This window comes from Fistularia commersonii, chromosome 8 (genome assembly GCF_037954325.1).
Source record: "Fistularia commersonii isolate RoL2024-O1a breed Wild chromosome 8, RoL_Fcom_v1.0, whole genome shotgun sequence".
In the NCBI taxonomy this organism is placed as follows: domain Eukaryota; kingdom Metazoa; phylum Chordata; class Actinopteri; order Syngnathiformes; family Fistulariidae; genus Fistularia; species Fistularia commersonii.
In genome coordinates, this window is record NC_141291.1 from 5,551,160 (window position 1) to 5,570,966 (window position 19,807).

The following is a 19,807-nucleotide window of genomic DNA, read 5'->3' on the forward strand; positions in this document are numbered from 1 at the left end:
AGAGCTTTGCTGTTCCCTATCTGTCCTGCAGATGGACCTCATCGCTACTTTCCAGCACCCAAACCATATAGGTGGCAGTATTCTTGTATTTTTTTTGTTTGACTGTTTTTTTGCCAAATTGCTGTCAGAGTTGTTGAAATAAAAAAAAATTGCTTTTTTTCAGGCATTTTGTAAAAGATTTTTTGATAATTTGAATAGATCCCTGTGCTAAAGGAATAGCACATTAGTCTATGTCCAATTTTATTGAATCTTCAGCAGGGGGGCCTGTTCTTTGTTGTTAACGATCTTTCTACTAGCACGATTTCTTCAGTATTTAATAAATTTTTTATGTTTTTTTTTTTCCTACTAATTCTCAATCAAAAGGAGCATTTATTCTATAATAATTTGAATATCAAATTTCAACGGAATAATTGACAAACTAAATATAATCGTTTTTTGGGTCATTTTCCAATTTTTAATTTTAAAAATCTAATGGACACATCAGTTAATGTTTATATTAACAATAAGCAGAGTTTTAGTGTTAAACCTTAAAAGAAGCATTTCAGGAAAAGATCGATTGACAGTGTTGTGTGTTGACATACTGACAGCGCCGAGCCTCCCGCTCTCACTCAGGAAGTCTTTCCCTTGAAAAACAAACACACTTTATTTGACACATGAAAAGCAGTAAACATGATCAATCGTAACATTCATCCGCCCCATGAAATCAAAAGACCGATCACTGTCAACTTGGACGGTGACCCCACCAAATCACGCGCGTTCATAAAATTGACAATGAAAGACACGACTGCTATCAATTACCTGAATATTAAAAAACAGAGGCAGTTTGGAAAACAACAAGCAGCAAATGGTCTTAATGTAGCTAATAAATACTGAATGAAAAAGAAAACACATTCCAAAAAATTAGCAAGAAATTAGACAATATCTAGAAAACCCCACAAGTTGGAAAATCTTATGCCGTCTTGACAACTTTGTGTTATGAGATTTTGTCACGCCTCAGGCTACTTCGTGAGCGTTTTGCGAGTGTTAAGTCATTAAACTGCCATTAGACCAGACAGGGGAAGGCCTCTGTGTGTGTGTTTGTTCTCATGCACACATTCAGTGTGTGACTGGGTGGAAGGTGAAGGCTCAAGTTGGTGTTGCGACACTGCACTGATAGTATGTGTGCACGCACACACCACTATTCCTCACACGGCATCTGAAGGACTCTCTAAATGCTCTTGAAAACCATTTTGTGCATTAATGTTGCTTTTCTGAAAAAAATAACATTTAGTTCCCCCTTCTTTAAACACCATAAATCCACTGTTCTGTCAGATTATGCAAGTTATTCCGTTTTCATGAGGCGGAAAGGAATCCTAAACACTTTGCGGTGAAACAGAGTGCTATGGCAGCACACTTGAGATAAAAAAGTCACACACTTGAGTTTAAGGTTAACTTCTCCTCCTCCTTCCTCCTGAGTCTGTAGAGGAAAGCCTTCGGACAGCCTCTGAGTTCACTGGCTTAGTGAACTCCAAAGTTACCAAAAACCCACATTGACCCCTTTGAGAGAATTGTCTGGAGCAGAATACAGAGGCGAGCCAGTTCCTCCACAACCACCAAGAGACCCCTTAATAGCAGCTCTCACCTTTTTGTACAGTGGAAGAACAAAATTCAGTGTTAAAAACTTTCATGGTTTTTCGCACATCAAAGCACTTCTTCTCGTGTGCTTTCCAGCTAAAAAACATCCAGAGATTAGAGTATCTACATACATTCGATGTTTCCTGGATCTTTCTAGAGACATTCTTGGATAATGACGTTGAAAAATCAGTGGTTTTACAGGGAGCTGGATTTTGGGAAGCTCTATTTCAATCTAAAAATATGATTTTAGCTCTGCTCTGAGACAAATATCTCCGTAAAATTAAGGCGATATGACACAGGGTAGCAGTTTCAGGCGCCTATGAGTGTGTGTTATGACACACTCAACACCAGCTGTTCTCCATCACTGACGATCTGAAGCTAACGTCAGCGTGGGTCTGAAGGAGAAACTCTTCATACCCTTGATGAGGAAGAGCCCGGCTTTATTCCAGCTGGGAGCCAGACGCGTGATCAGAGAAAAGGACAGGCAGCACTGGAGTACACCTGGAAACACACACTGAGGAGAGCCCAGCTTTGTGCGCACACACACACACACACACACACACACACACACACACACAATTTCATTATAATAACAACACCATCATGAGCATAGGGAAAAGCCCCCTCACCTGCAGACCGCGCCTTTGTCCAAACGCCTGCAGGAAGCCTCCCTGGTAAAACTGGATCTGGAATGTTTCGTATAGATCAATCGGCAAACACAGCATAGGCACAACAAACTTGTAAACAAAAAACCTCTCATCTACTGAGGCCGCGCTACGCTTGTGGGCAGAAAGAGGGGTCAGCTTCATGAGATGTTTGGGATTTTTACAAATTGCAACAAGTTGTGACGTTAACATCTTCCCAAAGAACCAAATGATACATTTTTTAAATATTTGTATGAATGGAGATGTCGATCTAAATTGTTATGTTGAATTTTACCTTGATTGTCATATTAAGATGGCGTTTTGCCACGTAAAATTAGCTTGATTTTCAAGTTTGAAATGTTGTGAATCTCTGGGTTAATAGTTGGAAATTTCATTTTGAGTTTGACCAACTTCAAATTCTAAAGAATTGTTGTTAGTATGAGGAATTTTACATCTGCTGAGACATCTCTTTCTATTTTTTAACTCCAGAATATTGGTGAAGGCGATGGCTGTGTTCGTCAGCTGTGCTAAAGTCACTCAGAGTGAACCAGACTGCAGTTAGTCATAATTTGAAGGAATGTTTAGAATTCAGATTAATTTGGCTGCTTGTCTCTGCTGGTGAAACCCGAAATAGTGTGTGTAAGCATGTGTGTGTGTATGTGTGTGTGTGTGTGTGTGCGAAGGCCAAACACAAGTAATGACATCAGCCACTCAGATGACTGACCAGAAGTTCAGCCCCCCTGCAGAAAAACTGCTGGTAGATGATATGCTAGATGACAGGTCCCAACACGCTGCAGTTTTATGTGGGTTTTCCCTATTTGGGTGAGAGTGTGTATGTGTATATGTGCATGTGTCTTACAGCCATGACGACGGTGATGTCAGTGAAGGAGTCCAACGCGGGACTGGCCAGAATGTGCAAGTGCAGCAGCAGCAGCTCCCTGTGGGAACAAAGCTCCTATTCTGGGATGTTTTCACCCAAAGGCACAGCAAGATTTCACACCCCAAAACAAATTTGAAGACACTGACATAACTGATATTGCAAATATTGTCCATTTTTGCTTTCCTGAAAGTTTGAGTGACAAAATCGCTATAAGTCACACAAGAGGAAGGAGAAAAACTTATGATGCTCCTCAGCATATCCTCAAAAATTTGCAATTAAACAGCTAAAATTCTTGAAAAAATCAAAATCGGAAATACTCGAAAATCTAGCAAAAAATCTAAAACCGCTTTGTCATACAGAAAACAGACATGTCATTATGAGCAAAGGCAGCTATCTTTTATCACATTCCATGACTTTGCATAATTTCACTGCCCTCACCAACCTGCAGGTTTTTATCTGTTTGCTGCGCGGCTCCTCCTCATCCTGCAGCGACATGGTGACGCAGCAAAGGCTCTTCAGGCCCGGGAGCCCGAGGAAGAAGAGACACTGCTTGCTTTCTGCGCTCATCTGCACACCAACACACAGATATCAGCTAGTTGTCTTCCTTTTTTTTGGTAAAATTTCACTTATATCAATATCCAGCTATTCACTCAACAGCCTTAGTGGAACCCTAATCCCTAATGGAACCCTTATATCAACTCTCTCAGAAATTCTTGTTTTCATATCAAGGCAGGAAAAACATCCTGATGAGGATTACTGGTTCTGACAAGGTTGGCAGTTATTCAAAAATCAAGCTTTTTAATGATTGTAGGACTTTTCTACTCACTTGAAATATAAAAAGCTTGATTTAATTGCTCTGTGCCTCTGGAATTGTATGCCCTGTGTGTATGTGTTTCTTTGTATTTTATTTTAAGCCGTCTACTGTCTAAGACAAATATACTATTTGTCACATTTTTGAATGAAGCCCTCGAGCACTTTAGGCAACGATGCCTGTTGCCACAAATTTTCCCAGGTTGCAAACAAATTCTAAAAAAAGAAATTTTTTTTTCTAGTGTTAATTTAACACCTTTCAATCTGGGCTCATCAGTCTGGTGAGAAAACAAACAATTGAGCATTAATTCAAGCATTATATTCCTATAGCTGACATTTCCATGGTTAACTTAAAAGACATATAAGAGTGATGAACAAATTATTTAAAATTCAAAATAGCAAAATAGTCCAGAACTTTGTCTGCTGAAACACAAACTTTTACCACTCTCCTCATTTACTTTCTTTGGAAAAATAAACCCAGAACAAATAGAAAAACACAACAAAAACAAAAACTATTGTTTAACTTAAGTAAGCTAGGTCAGCCTTCACTTCAAACCTCCATTGATGGCTAACCAAGTGTCTCCAAAGTAAGCTAACGCAAGCAAAAAGGAAGATTACACTTAAGGCTGGGTTCTATCCTGTTATAAAATGCCATTTCTTTTTTTTCCATAGTGAAAAACAGTAATGTTAGAGCAATAATAACAAAAAAAATAGTGAAAAGGTTTCAGAAATGAATGTTAAACCTCAAGGAAGCTATAGTAATAGGCTATTGCTAGGCAAGGAACACTTTGGACAGACGACAGGGAAATTAACCATTTAAAGACATTAATTCCTTTGGTCTTTTTTATTAATGAGAAGTAGATTGCGAGGCTTATTTATTTATGTTAATTTATTCATTTATTTATTGGGGGAGGGGGGGTTATTTACCTAAATTTGACCTGTTTTTTAAATTCAGAGTGGACAAGGTGAGTTATCTCTACCCAAATTGTGGTGAGTTCACGGAGCGAATAAAAACCTATGAGTCGTTTATCCAGTAACAATTATCATTATCATTTTTTATTTGTTTGAAATTCAACGTTTTGCTCCCGGTGAGGGACTTTCCATAGGGAATTAGATATACGATAAAGTAGAAAGACACACCCCTTGCGTGAGAAGGTAGTTTCCTTGAAAGCCGCTGAACTGGATTGAACTTCAGCCTCGTTCTCGACCGCGACTCAGCGATGATTGACCAGCGTTCGACCAATCGCTGACTCCCACAGGCCGGCCGACCAATGGCAGCGCCAGAAGACCAATAAAGGGGCGGGCTCAAGTGAAAGCACACAGACGAGTAATGTACGCGAGATTGATGTCGTACATCCGAAAAAAAATCCTTCAAAATAAAATAAAATTAAAACCCTGGAATGAAGTTTTAACTGGAGGAGGATGCAAGGTTAAAGATACGCAAGCTTATATATCCATGAATAAGCAAATAAACAATCAAATAATAAATTAACTGCCTGCATCCCTCAAAGATGACTTATATGATTTTTAAAACTGAGTAATAAAAAGATAGTTTTATATGCTGGGAATAAGTATTGCAGATGAACATAGATATGCATGATTAAAATGAAACAAACAATTAAAATAAAGCTAGTACACAGTATAATTTTTTTTTCTTTTTTCTTTTTTGCCTTTACCACATTGTCATTTTTATTGTTTTTATATAAAAGATGTTTTTTAAATCTGTATTTTGTGTACATTTATATGTATGTTCAGTGTCCTTGAGTCGCCAGCAAGGTGCCTCAAATAAAATGCATTACTTATTATTGTAAAATCAATAAATGCAGCAGTAATTCAGGATTCAAAGTGTTTATTGTAACATAAAGTCTGTAAACGTATTTTCCTGTATACTGAAATTCTTTGCCGTCCGCCGTGCAGCCAGTTACTACTGATACATAAATAAATAAGAATAAGAACAACTTTATTTATTCCGACGGAAATTGTTGTGCCAGAGTTACAAGAAAAATTCAACAATTATAATTAATAGTAGAAAATTATATAAACAGTGAAAACAAAAAACAAAAAACATACATAATACTTACAAATACATAAGAAACATACTGTTGAAACCGGATGCAAACAGTGCAGGGAAATGTCAACAGTATTAGAATTGTAAACAGCATTAGCGAGAAGTGCAAGTTAAAGCAGAGAGCAGCTTTGAATGTGTAAACTCACGAAGTGCAGATGCGGAATGTACGCAGACACTTCAAATAGACATTTGAATTACATGAACAGTTTGGCCCAACACTGGTTGAGCCGGATTTAAAGTGCAGAATTGTCCGAAGGTCTAACATCTCCTCTTGTTCACCTCCTGAACACCCTCTGCCTCCTGTTCATTCAGCAGTATATAAATGAAAGGTTTTTGAAGGGAGCCCCACCCTGACTAATAGGCTAATACTAATAGGCATAAATATGCTTTACTGTTTGTCTCACACTAGAACAGGGGTGTCAAACTAGTTTTGGTCCGGCAGCCACATACAGCCTAATTTGATGTCAAGGGGGCCGGAGAGAAAAGAATTGATGAAATGACACCCTAAAAATACTGTTGAGTTAAAAGAGAAAATCTTGTCACTGGGAAAATTTGCCACTAGAATTTATTAGAAAATTGATTGTTAGCATGTATAGAGGAGGTATGATGTTAACAAGGCTATTCTGGTCATTCCATCAACCTTTTTAATTTTCCCCTTTTTTTTTGTTATTGTTTTTGTGTCTTTTTTTTTCATAGAAATAAGAAAAGAAAGATCATTTTAAAAATGTCACTGGGTGTTTTTTCATCCAAAAATCCCTTTGTTTTCAAATTTTGAAGCAAAAACATACATTGCAAAGTTACTTTTTCATTTTTTCATTGCCCATTTTTGTTCTGAAACCCACCACAAAACCCCCCTAGATGTGTGTGAAAAAAAAACCCGCGGGCGGTACTAACACAAAGATTAGATTTCACACAGGGGGCCACAAAATATTGTTCCGACGGCCACAATTGGCCCGCGGGCCGCGAGTCTGCACTAGAATGCGTGGTCAAAAGAGCATGGAGAATTGTTATTTCTTAAAAAAAAACAACAATTTATAACATATATCTTAACCAAGGAGTGCTGCCATTGTTTGACTAGCGCGATGCATGCTGGGTTGATGACATCCAGAGGTTGCTCGTGTTAGCTTTAGCTATCTGCTAGCGTTAGCGTTCACTCGGTACGGTCCAGTATGCACAGTAATAATGCAATATCGTGCTGCTTTTGGGTGCAATTTCCAGTCTGCGGGAAACAAAAGGATGCTGGGAGGCACAGCTTTCCAAGGGACAGGAAGAGGAGAAAGGAAACGGAATTGCTTGTAGATGTTGCGTGTGTTCCTGCCGCTTCTCATTTAGCCGAAGCTAAGCTGCTGAAAGACTTCACGGATGCTGCTCGTTTTAAACAGAGGCGAAGCCGACAATTTTTTTTCACAAACAGACAAAAAGTCCTCGGGAAGCAAATGAAGTCCGCTCGAAGAAACGCCACAGGCAGGAGACGCTGGACTATCTCCTGCAAGGATGTCAACAACATGTTCATGCAGAAGTAGTATCTGATGACAAAAGACTTGCATTATCATGGAGGAAGCTGACAAAGATCACCTGGTCAGTCAGCACAGCTTCGTAAAGCTACAGTGAACAGCCAATGACAAAAAGCAAAAAGCAAGGCTCCTTACAACAGGCGCTCTCTCTGTTAGCATAGCATTGCAGTTGCCACATGCACGCCTGCAACTTTTTCCTCTTAGCATTTTTATTCGTCTTCATTTTAAAGCTAATTTGACTTCTACCGTCAAAAGTATCCTCCCCGCTCACGTCTCTCGGGTCCAAATGGGAGGGGGTTGCACACATAACAACTGTTTTTGCACCGCGGCGTAAAATGAACTGGACCGAGTCCAGGTCAACCTCGTGACGTCACTACCCAGACAACATTGCATTGTAATCAAGAACGGCGGCCTATACGTGGAATTTTTTTTTTTTTAGAATTTATACAAACCAAGTTGTTGAGAGATTTTATAATTCTTTTTATGTAGCAGTTACAAATACTGATCAAATAGGACAATAACATTGCACTTTGCACGATTTTATTTCCTGCTGTATATGAATTAAATATGTTTAGACGCTTTTGGATAATACTGTACTTTTAATACCCTCGAATTTTATTTTATTTTATTTTATTTTATTTTATTTTATTTTATTTTATTTTATTTTATTTTATTTTATTTTATTTTATTTTATTTTCATTGCCTGTTATACTGCTGCTGCAAATACTTTTCCCATTCGTGGGATCTAGAGTTCTTGAATCCCATACTGTGGCATGACAACACCAACTATTCTTTGTGAAAAATATGGTGTTATCGTTTTTTTCGAGTAAATTGTTTGACGCCACCAACCTAAGAACGCTTTAAAAAGTTTTCAGCGGTCATTCCGGATCTGGTTTTATTTTGAAAATCTCAAACCGGAAGTTTGATCTAAGCAGCGGTGGCTTTATAACGCTTGAGAAGTTGGGTCTCCTGCGAGAAGAAGTGTGTTTTTAAATGTTGTCGTAGTGGAGTGACGGGGTGACACTATTTGGGTCAGGGGCAATTTTCTTTAGTTTTTTTTTTTTTTTTTTTTTTTTGCATTGAACCTTTGCACCTCGACGAGTGAACCCTGTCGTGTCGAGGAGCACAAATGGGCGAGCAACAGGAAACCAGCCCCTCCGGAGCTACATACTACAGACTGTCAGAGATCGAGCAGCAAAACACCTTCAAATCCACCTGGATCATCATCGATCACAAAGTCTACGATGTCACCAGGTTCTTGGAAGAGGTGAGGGAGAAAAACAGCTTTGTGATTTTGTGAAATTACTGGTTGGATCTTCTCTCTCTTTCTGGAAAGTCTCCCCATACATCACTGATCAATAATCAACCCATATCGTGTATTGATAAGGTCTATAACAGAATAGTAAAGGGTTTATCTTATCAGTTTTGCAGGCATATCTAATGTGGGTCCTGATGTAAGGGCTGGGCAATTATTTTGGCTGGCGGGTCACATTTCTTATCTAATTTTTATACGCGGGTCAAGTTAATTGAACAAAATGAAAATTGCAATTTAAATATTTCAATATTTTGGCATTTTATTTCAACTTTAAAATCATTCATGATCATATAAATGTGCTGACATTATTGTGTATGTAATCATCCGGACAAAATTGAACAAAAGGGAAAAAAAAGGAGTTTACAAATTCAATATTAATTTAAAATGTTTCTTAAAGTATTTAAAGAAAACAGTTTGGTGGGCTCGATAAAAAAGAGAAACGGGTCAGACCAGCACTGGCACAACCCTCTTTTTTTTTTTCTTCTTTAAATTACACTTTCTTTCTTATAATATTTACATTTCATATATATGTATATATATATATATATTTTTTTTTTTTGTCTGAAATCTCAATGTTAAACCATAAATGTAAAAGTTTTGCTACCAACACCACTCAAAATTCAATGTAGTGTTGAGCCTCATCAGACATCTTTGCAAATTAAAACTTGCACCATCACAAAGAAAAGTACACACTGGTGTGTAACGGTCCACTGGCGCATCAGATTTCCTCATCACTAATTTTATTTGATATTTTATTTTGAGACGAGAGCAAGAGCGGCAAGTGGGAAATGTACCGACTTTGCATTTCTCAACAGACGATAGGATTGTCAAACCATTTAAATATCAATAATTAATCCATTTTTACTTGTCAACTTATAGCTGGAGTGAACTGACGTCAATGTCCAGCCCGAAAGCTGTCTTTGGAAAACTAAACAAAAAGAAATTAAAAAAAATGAATGAAATAAATAAACAAAAAAATGAATAATAAACTGGAATTGAACTTCCCAGTCAGGCTTACCCTCGAATGGAAATGTGTTTAGGATTTTGCAACATATTGACGGGAAGTCACAAATCAGTACAAATGAAGGCCATGATGCAATCATAATGTGAGGCTAATTCTACAATATTTTTGTGTGGTTTTTTTTTCTCGCTATTACTGTAATTCTGGCAGTGCAGCGAAGGGCTAAGATGTTATGTTGGATCACTGTTGGATCCCAAAAAAAAAAAAAAGTGATTTCGTCCGTGCCCGACACGTTCACTGGGTGTCCCGGGAAACTGGAGGAAGATGCCGCATCAACAATCTGACAGTTCTTAGTTTCATCCCAAAGCCGCGGGACACGGATTTTACCGGTTCACTTGAGGTCGTCCGGTAAAATGACCCCATGTAGGCCCCGGCGGTCCTGGTAAATGATTTCCAGTTTGGCCGAGTTAAATCCCGGTGCTCTCCTACGAGGGGGAAAACGATATAATCCGGCCCTTGAAATCAACACAAGAAAAACAACAAGCGCTCTAGTTTGATATTCCGGTTCAAACTTGAACGTTTGTGGCAAAACAGTGAGGTGGAACCTGCGCGACTTTCTCTGTCCCGTTGGACTTTTGCCCACCTTTAATTTTGTGCTCTTTTTCTGCTCTCCTATGGTTATCGTTACGCTTTCACGATTTGTTTTGTTTCTCCAATTTATTATTTTTTGAATGCTCTGATGAAATTCAAAATGTCTAATAGATTGTAGCGTTTTAGTAAGGGAACACCGGGATGACGGTAAAATGTCCGTTCAATTATCGATCGCTGTTGTTGGCCACAGCCACGCCACACAAGCCTGCAACACAACAAACTGTTCCCGCCCGATTCTAGGTAAGAAAAAACCCAAACAGAAGTCATTGAACCCCAAACCACACCCACAAAATTCCCTCCAACCCCAAAATCACACAGAAAACAAGCATCGACACAAACCCCAACACTCGTGACTCGCTACAATATTGATTGGAACATAGTGTTTATCTCCTAATAGTCCAATATGCCCCAAATTCTTCCTGCCTGCCTAATGAGGCTGTCGACGTGATGGATGAACAAATCAAGGAGATGTCGTTTGGCTGAAGGACAACATAAACAGAAGCTGTTTGGAATGGGTAAATACCCAGTCCGGTTCATTTCTCAAGAGAGGGAATGTTTCGGGACAGAAGGCGACCTGCAAGACAAGACTAGACGATTCGCAGAGTTGGTCGAACCCTTGAGGAGTCCAGCTGAGAAGGACGAGAACAAGTTAAGAACGTGGAGGAAGGAGAAGCATCGGCAAAGGAAGGAGAAGCACCGCCAGCGGAAAGAGATGTTCTGAGAACCTCCAACAAAGGAAGGAGAACCTCCATTGGAAGGAAAACCTTCACCAGAGAAATGAGAACAACCACAGGTGGAAGGAGAACCACCTTCAGAAGAAATATGACATCCGCCAATGGAAGGAGAACCATTGCCAATGAGAGGGGAACCACCGACAGACGAAAGAGACAGTCTCAGTCTGCTAACGCTAGAAGAAGGAGAACCTCCACCGATTGAGGGGGAACCTAGATGAAGGAGATGTTCTCCTAACGGAAGGAGAACCTCTGTCAAAGTTGAAAACAAGATGAAAGCAGGACCCAAAATCTTTGTTTCAGAAAAAAAAATTCTTGAACTTGTTCCAGAATGACGTGAGGAGAGAACGTGTGTGTGTGTGTGTGTGTGTGTGTGTGTGTGTGTGTGGTCGGCAAACAGCCCTGAATCCAGAGTGAGGTTTTCTGTTACAGAAGACAAACCGAAGGCCGAGGGAAAGCAAACACGGGAGGAGCTTCAGGCACCTGCATCCGAGGAAGAGGAGGAGAAAGACCCGCCTTTATCCACAACATCTTTTGACCAGTTGCCTCTGAGTGTTTACACGGGACGGACTCTCGTTTTACGGTTTCGGGCAAATCGCGGCCCTCGCAACAATATTTTGTGGCCCCCTGTCTGAATTCAAATCTTTGTGTTAGTGCGGCCCGCGTTTTTTTTTTGTTTTTTTTTCTCACATGCAGTGGGTTAAAAAAAAAAAAAAAAGAAAACAGGCAAGGAAAAAATGAAAAAGTAACTTTGAGATGTATTTTATTGCTTCAAAATTTGAAAAGAAAATTATTTTTTGATGGAAAATGATTATTTTCTTTTCTTATTTCTGTAAAAAACACAAAAACGATAGCAAAAAAAAAATCGAGCAAAATTAAAAAGATTTAATAACCAGAATAGCCTTGTAAACATTATACTTCCTCTTAGACATGCTAACAATCAATTTTCTAATAAATTCTAGTAGCAAGTTTTCCCACAGTGACAAGATTTTCTCATTTAACTCAACAATATTTTTAGGGTGTCATTTCATCAATTCTTTTTTAACATTCATTTTTAATGTTAATTTGTCATGTATTTTTTATAGGAACAGTTCATGACAGAAAGATTTTTATCATTTACCTGTTTAACTCCTTTACACTAAAACAGACTTAGTGTTACTTCTAGGTAATGATTTTACTGGTCCGGCCACTTGGACATCAAAATAGGCCGTTAGTGGCGGCTTAAAATGTGGAAAAGACTCGCGGAAAACCGTCATCTCACATCTCGAGCCGCCGCTGAGTCTCAGACTGAGATTTTACAGACCGGGAATCTTACAGGATCACTATTTATAAGACGAACACTAGATTCTTTAAGTAATTTTTTTGTGTTTTCAGCAGAGCCTCTGCTTTTTCAGTCTGCCGCTTTTCCTTGTCCACTCAGTCGTGCTACATCAGAGAGTTGACAATCGTACGAGCGTGGCGGCTCTGCTCCGCCATCGGTTCCCCTTTCTGGACGCTCAATATCGACCCACAGTCCTTTGCTGTTCCTGTTTATCCGTAACGCCGACAATTCGGACACCAAATACAGCTGCGGTGATTGTTATTCGACCAGATTTCCGTTTTCCGGTTCTGCAGGAGCTCATCTATTGGTTGTTGACTGTATTTTGTCGCCGTAAAGACCGAAAGACTCGTAATCTCAAACACGTCGGGTATTGTCGTAAGCGCAAAACTCAGAAAAAAGACTTACTTAACCAATAGAGATGACGGGGGTGCACTGCCGCTCTAGAAAAACTCCTAAATTTTCCTTCCAACTATCAGTTTTTAGCCCGCGACCTGAAAAGCTGTTAGGTTTAAGCCCAGCGTTGCTCCACGCTGCAAGGAACACAAAAAGAAGCACAAAAAAGTAATAAAAAGAGTTGACATCGTCCAAGCTGAACTGTTCTGCCCACGGCTCCACCATCCGCTCCTCTTTATAGAAAGATCCAGAAAGATTGGGACGTCCTTCCCCGTTCCCGTTCATCCATACCGTCTCTACCGCCAATACCGCTCCGGTGATTGTTTATCTACCAGGTTTCCTGTCTCCGGTTTTGTTCGAGCTCATAAATTGGTTGTCAGTTGTGCTATTTCACCATAAGTCATATTGTCGCTAAGCCCGAGAAACGAAAAAGACCGATCTAAAATCTAAATTACGATTTTTGGTTTTAAGTCTAAAATCCGCGCTTGTTTTGTGTGGTAGCACCCCGGAGGTGAGGAGGTGCTGCGGGAGCAGGCGGGAGGAGACGCCACCGAGAGCTTCGAGGACGTGGGTCACTCCAGCGACGCCCGGGAGATGGCGCGGGACATGGTGATCGGCGAGCTGCACCCGGTCGGTCCCGCCGCCTCCCCAACCAAAACGCCGGAGAATCATTGTTACGGATATTATTCTCATTTTTGTGTTCTTTCTGTTTGCCCTGCAGGATGACAGGGACAAGGTTTGCAAACCCGTGGTAAGTTTGTCGCTTAGTTACCAAATCCCTCCTCAGACGCCAACTTGACTTGCAAGTTTAACTAATTTTGCCCGTATATCTAATTACAATTATTGATTGATTTTTCTATTATTATACCTTATTGATCCCTTGCAGGAAAGTATTTAAAATGAAATGTTCCCGTTGAAAAACACTGACTCGATCCTGACCCGCAAAAACCACACTAGTGTTTTTTGCTTTTTAATCAGAAAAAGGTACTTTTATAAATAACAAATGATGCTTAAAAAATGATAATACATAATAAAAGGGAATGCAAAGAAATAAACTGTTTTTTTTAAGTGTATTTACCTTGATGATTGGACATTTGGTGCTCTATCACTTATTTGCTACAATGTATTGCTAAATGTAACTAGCATGCTATGCTACACTTTATGGCTAAACGTCATTTAGCGACGGAATGAATGCCGCTCTTCTTTATAAAATTTCCCCGTTGAAACAAATTGAAACGCTATTAATCCATTCCAGACCCTCGTTTTTGTTGCATGTTTTTAAATAAGAAAATGTACATTAATAAAATAGAATCATTCATCTGGCGCTAAACTTGACGCACTAGCTAAACATTTAATGCTGCCTTGCATTGCTAAATTAAACTTGCACACAATGTTACATTTTATCGCTAACTTCATTTAGCGACAGACTGAATGCCAGCACTCTTTTTAAAACGATCAAAAACAACTTCCCCAGACTTTTGGTACCAGTCTTGTATTATTTTATCATTTGACCTTATTTTGGAAAAATGACCATTACCACCTTGGCCTCACTGCTGCACTTAACTCTGTCGTGCTGTTTCACACATCAGCTACCACAAGCTAGCCCCTGGAAAAAAAAAAAAAGAACCACAAACAAAAGTCGCTGGAGAGGTTTTTCGGAAGGAAACGGGCAAACTTATCTTTGTGAGGCGGGGTTTCCTACGGTGATGGCCACCAAAACAAGACTTTGGAGTGGACCGGACATACGGAACACAATTCGAGTGTCACTGTCTCCCGTCACCTCCAGATTGGAGCGTCTAGTTGCGGGGAAACAGGCTGGTGAATTGATGTTATCGTGCAAAATTATTGTAATTGTCTAATATAAAATGTAATTGCTGTATTAGGATTAAATACTGTGAACTGTCAAAAGTTATCATTTGAACCCCAGTGGCTCTAACCGGACATTGGAAACATTTTCATGGCTAAAACTGGTCCCTTGTACAAAAAAAGGTTAGGGATCACTTTGTCTAAACGGACATTTATAGCCATAATATTGTAATATTGTATTCCTCTATTGTAAGTCGCTTTGGATAAAAGCGTCTGCCAAATGCCATGTAATGTAATAATGTAATGTAATAATATTTCCATGATTTTCCGCCGGGCTGCCTAATGGTGGGAGGCGCTTTTGGCTGTTTTTAAACACTGCTTCACGAAGAACTGCGGCACCGTTGGCGTCAAACACTCATCCCGCTCGCTCCTAACTCAAATCCTCGCTCTTATCACAAAGCGGAAAACCAACGAGCGACGGCTCAAATCTCGAAAAACTCAAAAGTAGTAAGACTCGGACAGCAGGTGGAGCCAATCAGACGTTCGGTGCTTCTGACCGTCACGTTTGTGTTTTACAGGAAACACCGTTGACTCCGTTGAAGGACGAGTCCAGGTACACACACACACACACACACACACACACACACTTCAATATGCCCAATGAACAGTGCTAACAGTCCGTCTTGCAGCTGGGGGTCCAACTGGCTGGTTCCTCTTCTGTCGGCGATCATCATCACGCTGATGTACCGTATCTACGCTACGGAGAGCGTCGAGTGACGTCGCGTGCGGACCAAGATTTATTCATCGCCGTTTAGCCAACCAACCAATCACAATGCATCAATGAAGTCATTCACCTTATAGAATTAACTGCATTATGTATATTTTTTATATAAATCTTGTAGAAAGAAAGATGTATGATTTGTATCTTTGGTATATTCGTGATATGATAATAAATGCGCCGTCATCAGCGGACGCCCCTTTTTCCCCAGAACGAGAAAAAATACATTCAGCCGAAGTGTTTCACTCTCGTGCCCTGAACGCATCGTTAGAACAGTGTTTCCCAACCTTTTTTGAGCCATGGCACATATTTTGGAAGAATCACACTGCACACCACCAAATAAATATGTCAAAAACATTTAACGAATTACAATGAAACCGTAGCCTCAATTTACTTAGTGTGAAATCTGATATATCTAATATCTGTCGATTCACCAAGTTGCAATGCAAATTTCCTACTGATGTGCAACTTTTCCAGAACACTTTTTTCAATGTCTGAAGACATGTCATCAATATGTTTGGAAATGGTATTATTTGAGAGAACTTGAGCTATTTCTTTATTAACGCCAGAGCCGAGCATTTCTTCTACAATGATTTTGCCGGCAGGTAGTATTAATGTTTTGCTATGTGTGTGGCTGTTTGGATTTAGAGATGAGTTCAGCAACTTTATAGCAAGCTTTCAGTGCTTTCTCACTCGTCTTGGTGGTTTTCAACAACGCTGCCTGTTTGTTTACGCAGATACTTTTTATTTTAAAAATGTATCACTCAAAACGTCACTAAATCACTGTGATACACAGATGCACAGGTTAATTCACTACCCGTTGCCATGGAATGGAAACGCTGCCCACATAGACATAGGAAGACACATTATTTGCGTTGGATAGATAATTCTCAGACCAATCAGGTGAAAGTGGGCATTTTTCCACGGCACACCTGATGATCTCTCACGGCACACTAACGTGCCGCGGCACAGTGGTTGGGAAACACTGCGTTAGACGATTGATCTGCGTTTGCCGTCCGTTGGACTCCAGTCAGGACGTAGAGACGTTTGAATCGAGCGGAGATCCGGGAGCTTCCGGCGTCTCTCATCGGAAAACCCTGATGGAAAAATCCATCGAATCGCAAATCCAGGATGAACTTCCAGGGGTTAATAAGCTGTTATTAAAAAATAAAATCATTAATTATCTACATGGCTTATCTTGCACTCGGCGTCAGAACCCAGCTGTCATTGGGCGAGAGGCAGGGTTTCACCCCTGGACTGGTATGGAGACATAAAACCCTTTACCCTCTCATTTATACGTCATTTAGAGACACACAACCACTCACTCGCTCATTCACAAGTTATATCAAGACATACAACCATTCACACGGAGAAATACAACCGTTCGCTGTCATTCATGGATCATTTAGAGACGCACAACCATTCGATTTCTCATTCGTCTTTGGATCCTAGTGTTTCGAAGCGTTGTTGAGAAGACACCGAACCCCTAACGGCGCCGCGAGACGGCAGCCGACTGCTCGTGGTTCATCCATGATGGGTTAAACGCAGAGAATGAATTTCTTGCAAGGGATTAATAAAGTATAAATTATTATTCAAGTCATATCAACACAACCACTCACTTATTCACATTTCATCGAAGCATACAACCATTCACCTTCTCATTCATGCGTCATATGGAAAAACAACCATTCACTGTCATTTAAGTCATTTAGAGACATACAACCATTCACGTCGTGTAGAAACGTACAGGACTGTCTCAGAAAATTAGAATATTACAAAAACATACATTCTGGATTTATTACAAATCAACTGAAATATTGCAAGCTTTTTATTATTTTAATATTGCTGATTATGGCTTACATCTTAAGAAAACTCAAAAATCTCAAAATATTAGAATATCATGAAAAAAAGTAATTTTTGTTTTTTAATTGCATTGCAGAGGATAAAGAACTTTATCACAATATTCTAATTTTCTGAGACAGTCCTGTACAGTTTTGAGAATGGCACTTTCACAAAGTCTGTTCCTTCAGGGTTTTTAGGTTTTTGCCAGATGTTTCTATGGTTGTGTCATCCTCAAAACTTTTGGCCATGACTGTACAATCACTCACTCATTCATACACCAGTCATATGGACATACAACCATTCACCCTCTCATTCACATGTCATATAGAAACATACAATCAATCATCTTATTCTCATCTTTGGGCAATTAAGGCTCTCCAATGAATCATTGGAATTTTTGGAGACATGGGGAGAACATGGAGACTGCACTCTATTCCCCACAGAATCGAACCAGGAACCTTTTTTGCCCTGAAGTGGAAGCGGTTTCTTTTCTTCACGTCACGTCTGATTTTTTTGGATCGTCCATCCATTTCGGTTCGGAGCCGCGACCTCATCTGACAGCCCGCTGAACAGCTTGACCGGTGCTGAAACTCAACTGAGAGCAAAAAGAAAACATCAACCTCTCTAAATGTCGATCAATTCATTGCATCTGTGTTTAAAACCCTATGTTGTTTTTTGAACCCAAGCCCTGGGGTCATGGTCCGAACGTGGTCTCCACCCTGCCTTTCCATGAATGATCTAATAAATGAATGAATGAGTGACCAGCTGGACTCGGCTCACCTTATCTGGCAGCGCCACCTGCTGGGAGAACAATGTGATCGCAGGTAGTAAAGTCCAACGTTAAAGAAATAAACTGAAATGTTTTCTATTCCCAACCATTTTCAATCAATTTTGAATTTATTGATGTTCGAGCCTGAATGAGATATAACGGTTGGTTCATGATGGATTGGATTTCAAATTTAATCTCGGAATGTGTTTGCTTAAAATGATGAGGATAAACAAATAAAACACTGTGGTGCCCTAGGGTGGACAGAACAGCAATTGCAACAGGTTATAAATAGATTTTATTTATATTAAATTCATTTTTGAATTAGCAGATCCAATTCAAAAAAACAATACTAAACGTCTTAATTTTTTTTTTCATTTGGTTAAATTGATTTTTTTTTTTTTGGTAATGTCGTATGTATTCATAGAAAGCCTTGTGATCGTGTTTCTCTAGCTTTTTCTACTGACAGGGGCTTGTTCCTGCAGCCCGAATGAGTTTTCAGACCATCTGCATAAAGATTAAATAAAGCAATTTATTTTTCTAGGTGTGCCATGAACCCATAATCAGCATTTCACTTTCACAACAGTGCATAAAATAAAATAAAATAAAATAAAATAAAATAAAATAAAATAAAACAGTAGTTCTTTTTAGATTCTGAACACTAAAGTGTTTTCAAAAACTGGAGAAAAGATGGGGAGGGGTGTTAGGGTTGCAAGGTTTGGGAGAACCGCTCTTCATTCAGACTGATGATGTAAACAAAACTAACAAACGAAGAAAAGGAAAATCGAAAATGAATATGAAGATTTTGTTTTTATTCAACACGAAACAACCATTTTGAAATTTCTTGACTATTTCTTTTTGACAACCAAACCGGGCGACTTGTAGCTCACAAATTCACTTTTATGGGTTCAGATATACAAGGTGTGACTATGAAGAAACTCAAATTATTTAACTTATTTTTTCTTAATGAAGCAACTCAATTTTTTTTATAACATTCTTAAATCTGATCTATCACAATGGTACAAATTGAAAATCAATATTTGTTTATGTTGAAATCAGAGAATGTGTATATGCAAATATAGTAGTGTTTTATAGCTTGGTATGGAGTACTCATAGTATAGTATAGCATAGTATAGTATAGCGTAGTATAGTATACTATAGTATAGTGCAGCACAGTGTAACGCGGTATAGTGCAGTCTGGTATAGTATAGTGTAGCATAGTACAGTACTGTATAATATAATATAGTATAGTATAGTATAGCATAAGTTAGTATGGTGTATTATAGTGCAGTATAGCGTAGTACAGTGGGGTATAGCATAGCACAGCATAGTATAGTACAGTAGAGTGTAGTATAGTTTGGTGTAGTACAGTATAGTATAGTATAGTATAGTATAGTATAGTATAGTATAGTATAGTATAGGATGGTATAAAGCAGAGCTGAATGGACCACATTAGAATAGAATAGGATAGAATAAAATAAAATAGAAATGACTTCTGTAGAAAAGTGCTGAGTTTTCCAGGAGTTTTCCTGGATGGACGTACGCGGAGGTGAAAGGTCGGCGTGGGAGAACCTCAGCATCATAGGTGTGACATCACAGCGATGTCAGGATGACAGCGAGCTCTTGTTTACGGTCGCCTTGACGCACTCTGTTACATAACGGGACACGTAACGGCTGTTGTTCCTACTGAATGTTTTCCTCCTGAGTAAATAT

At 39.3% G+C, this 19,807-nt stretch overlaps 1 protein-coding gene across 1 annotated transcript; it reads left to right on the plus strand.

The window, feature by feature from the left end:
• The first annotated feature begins 8,501 nt into the window (after positions 1–8,501).
• cyb5a (cytochrome b5 type A (microsomal)) lies at positions 8,502–16,673 on the plus strand. The gene is made up of 5 exons (XM_086150677.1): positions 8,502–8,797; positions 13,404–13,532; positions 13,624–13,653; positions 15,287–15,321; positions 15,398–16,673. Exons 1-5 carry the CDS (start codon positions 8,660–8,662, stop codon positions 15,483–15,485), a joined length of 420 nt encoding a protein of 139 aa, XP_086006803.1. The 5' UTR covers positions 8,502–8,659; the 3' UTR covers positions 15,486–16,673.
• The last annotated feature ends 3,134 nt before the right edge of the window (positions 16,674–19,807 follow it).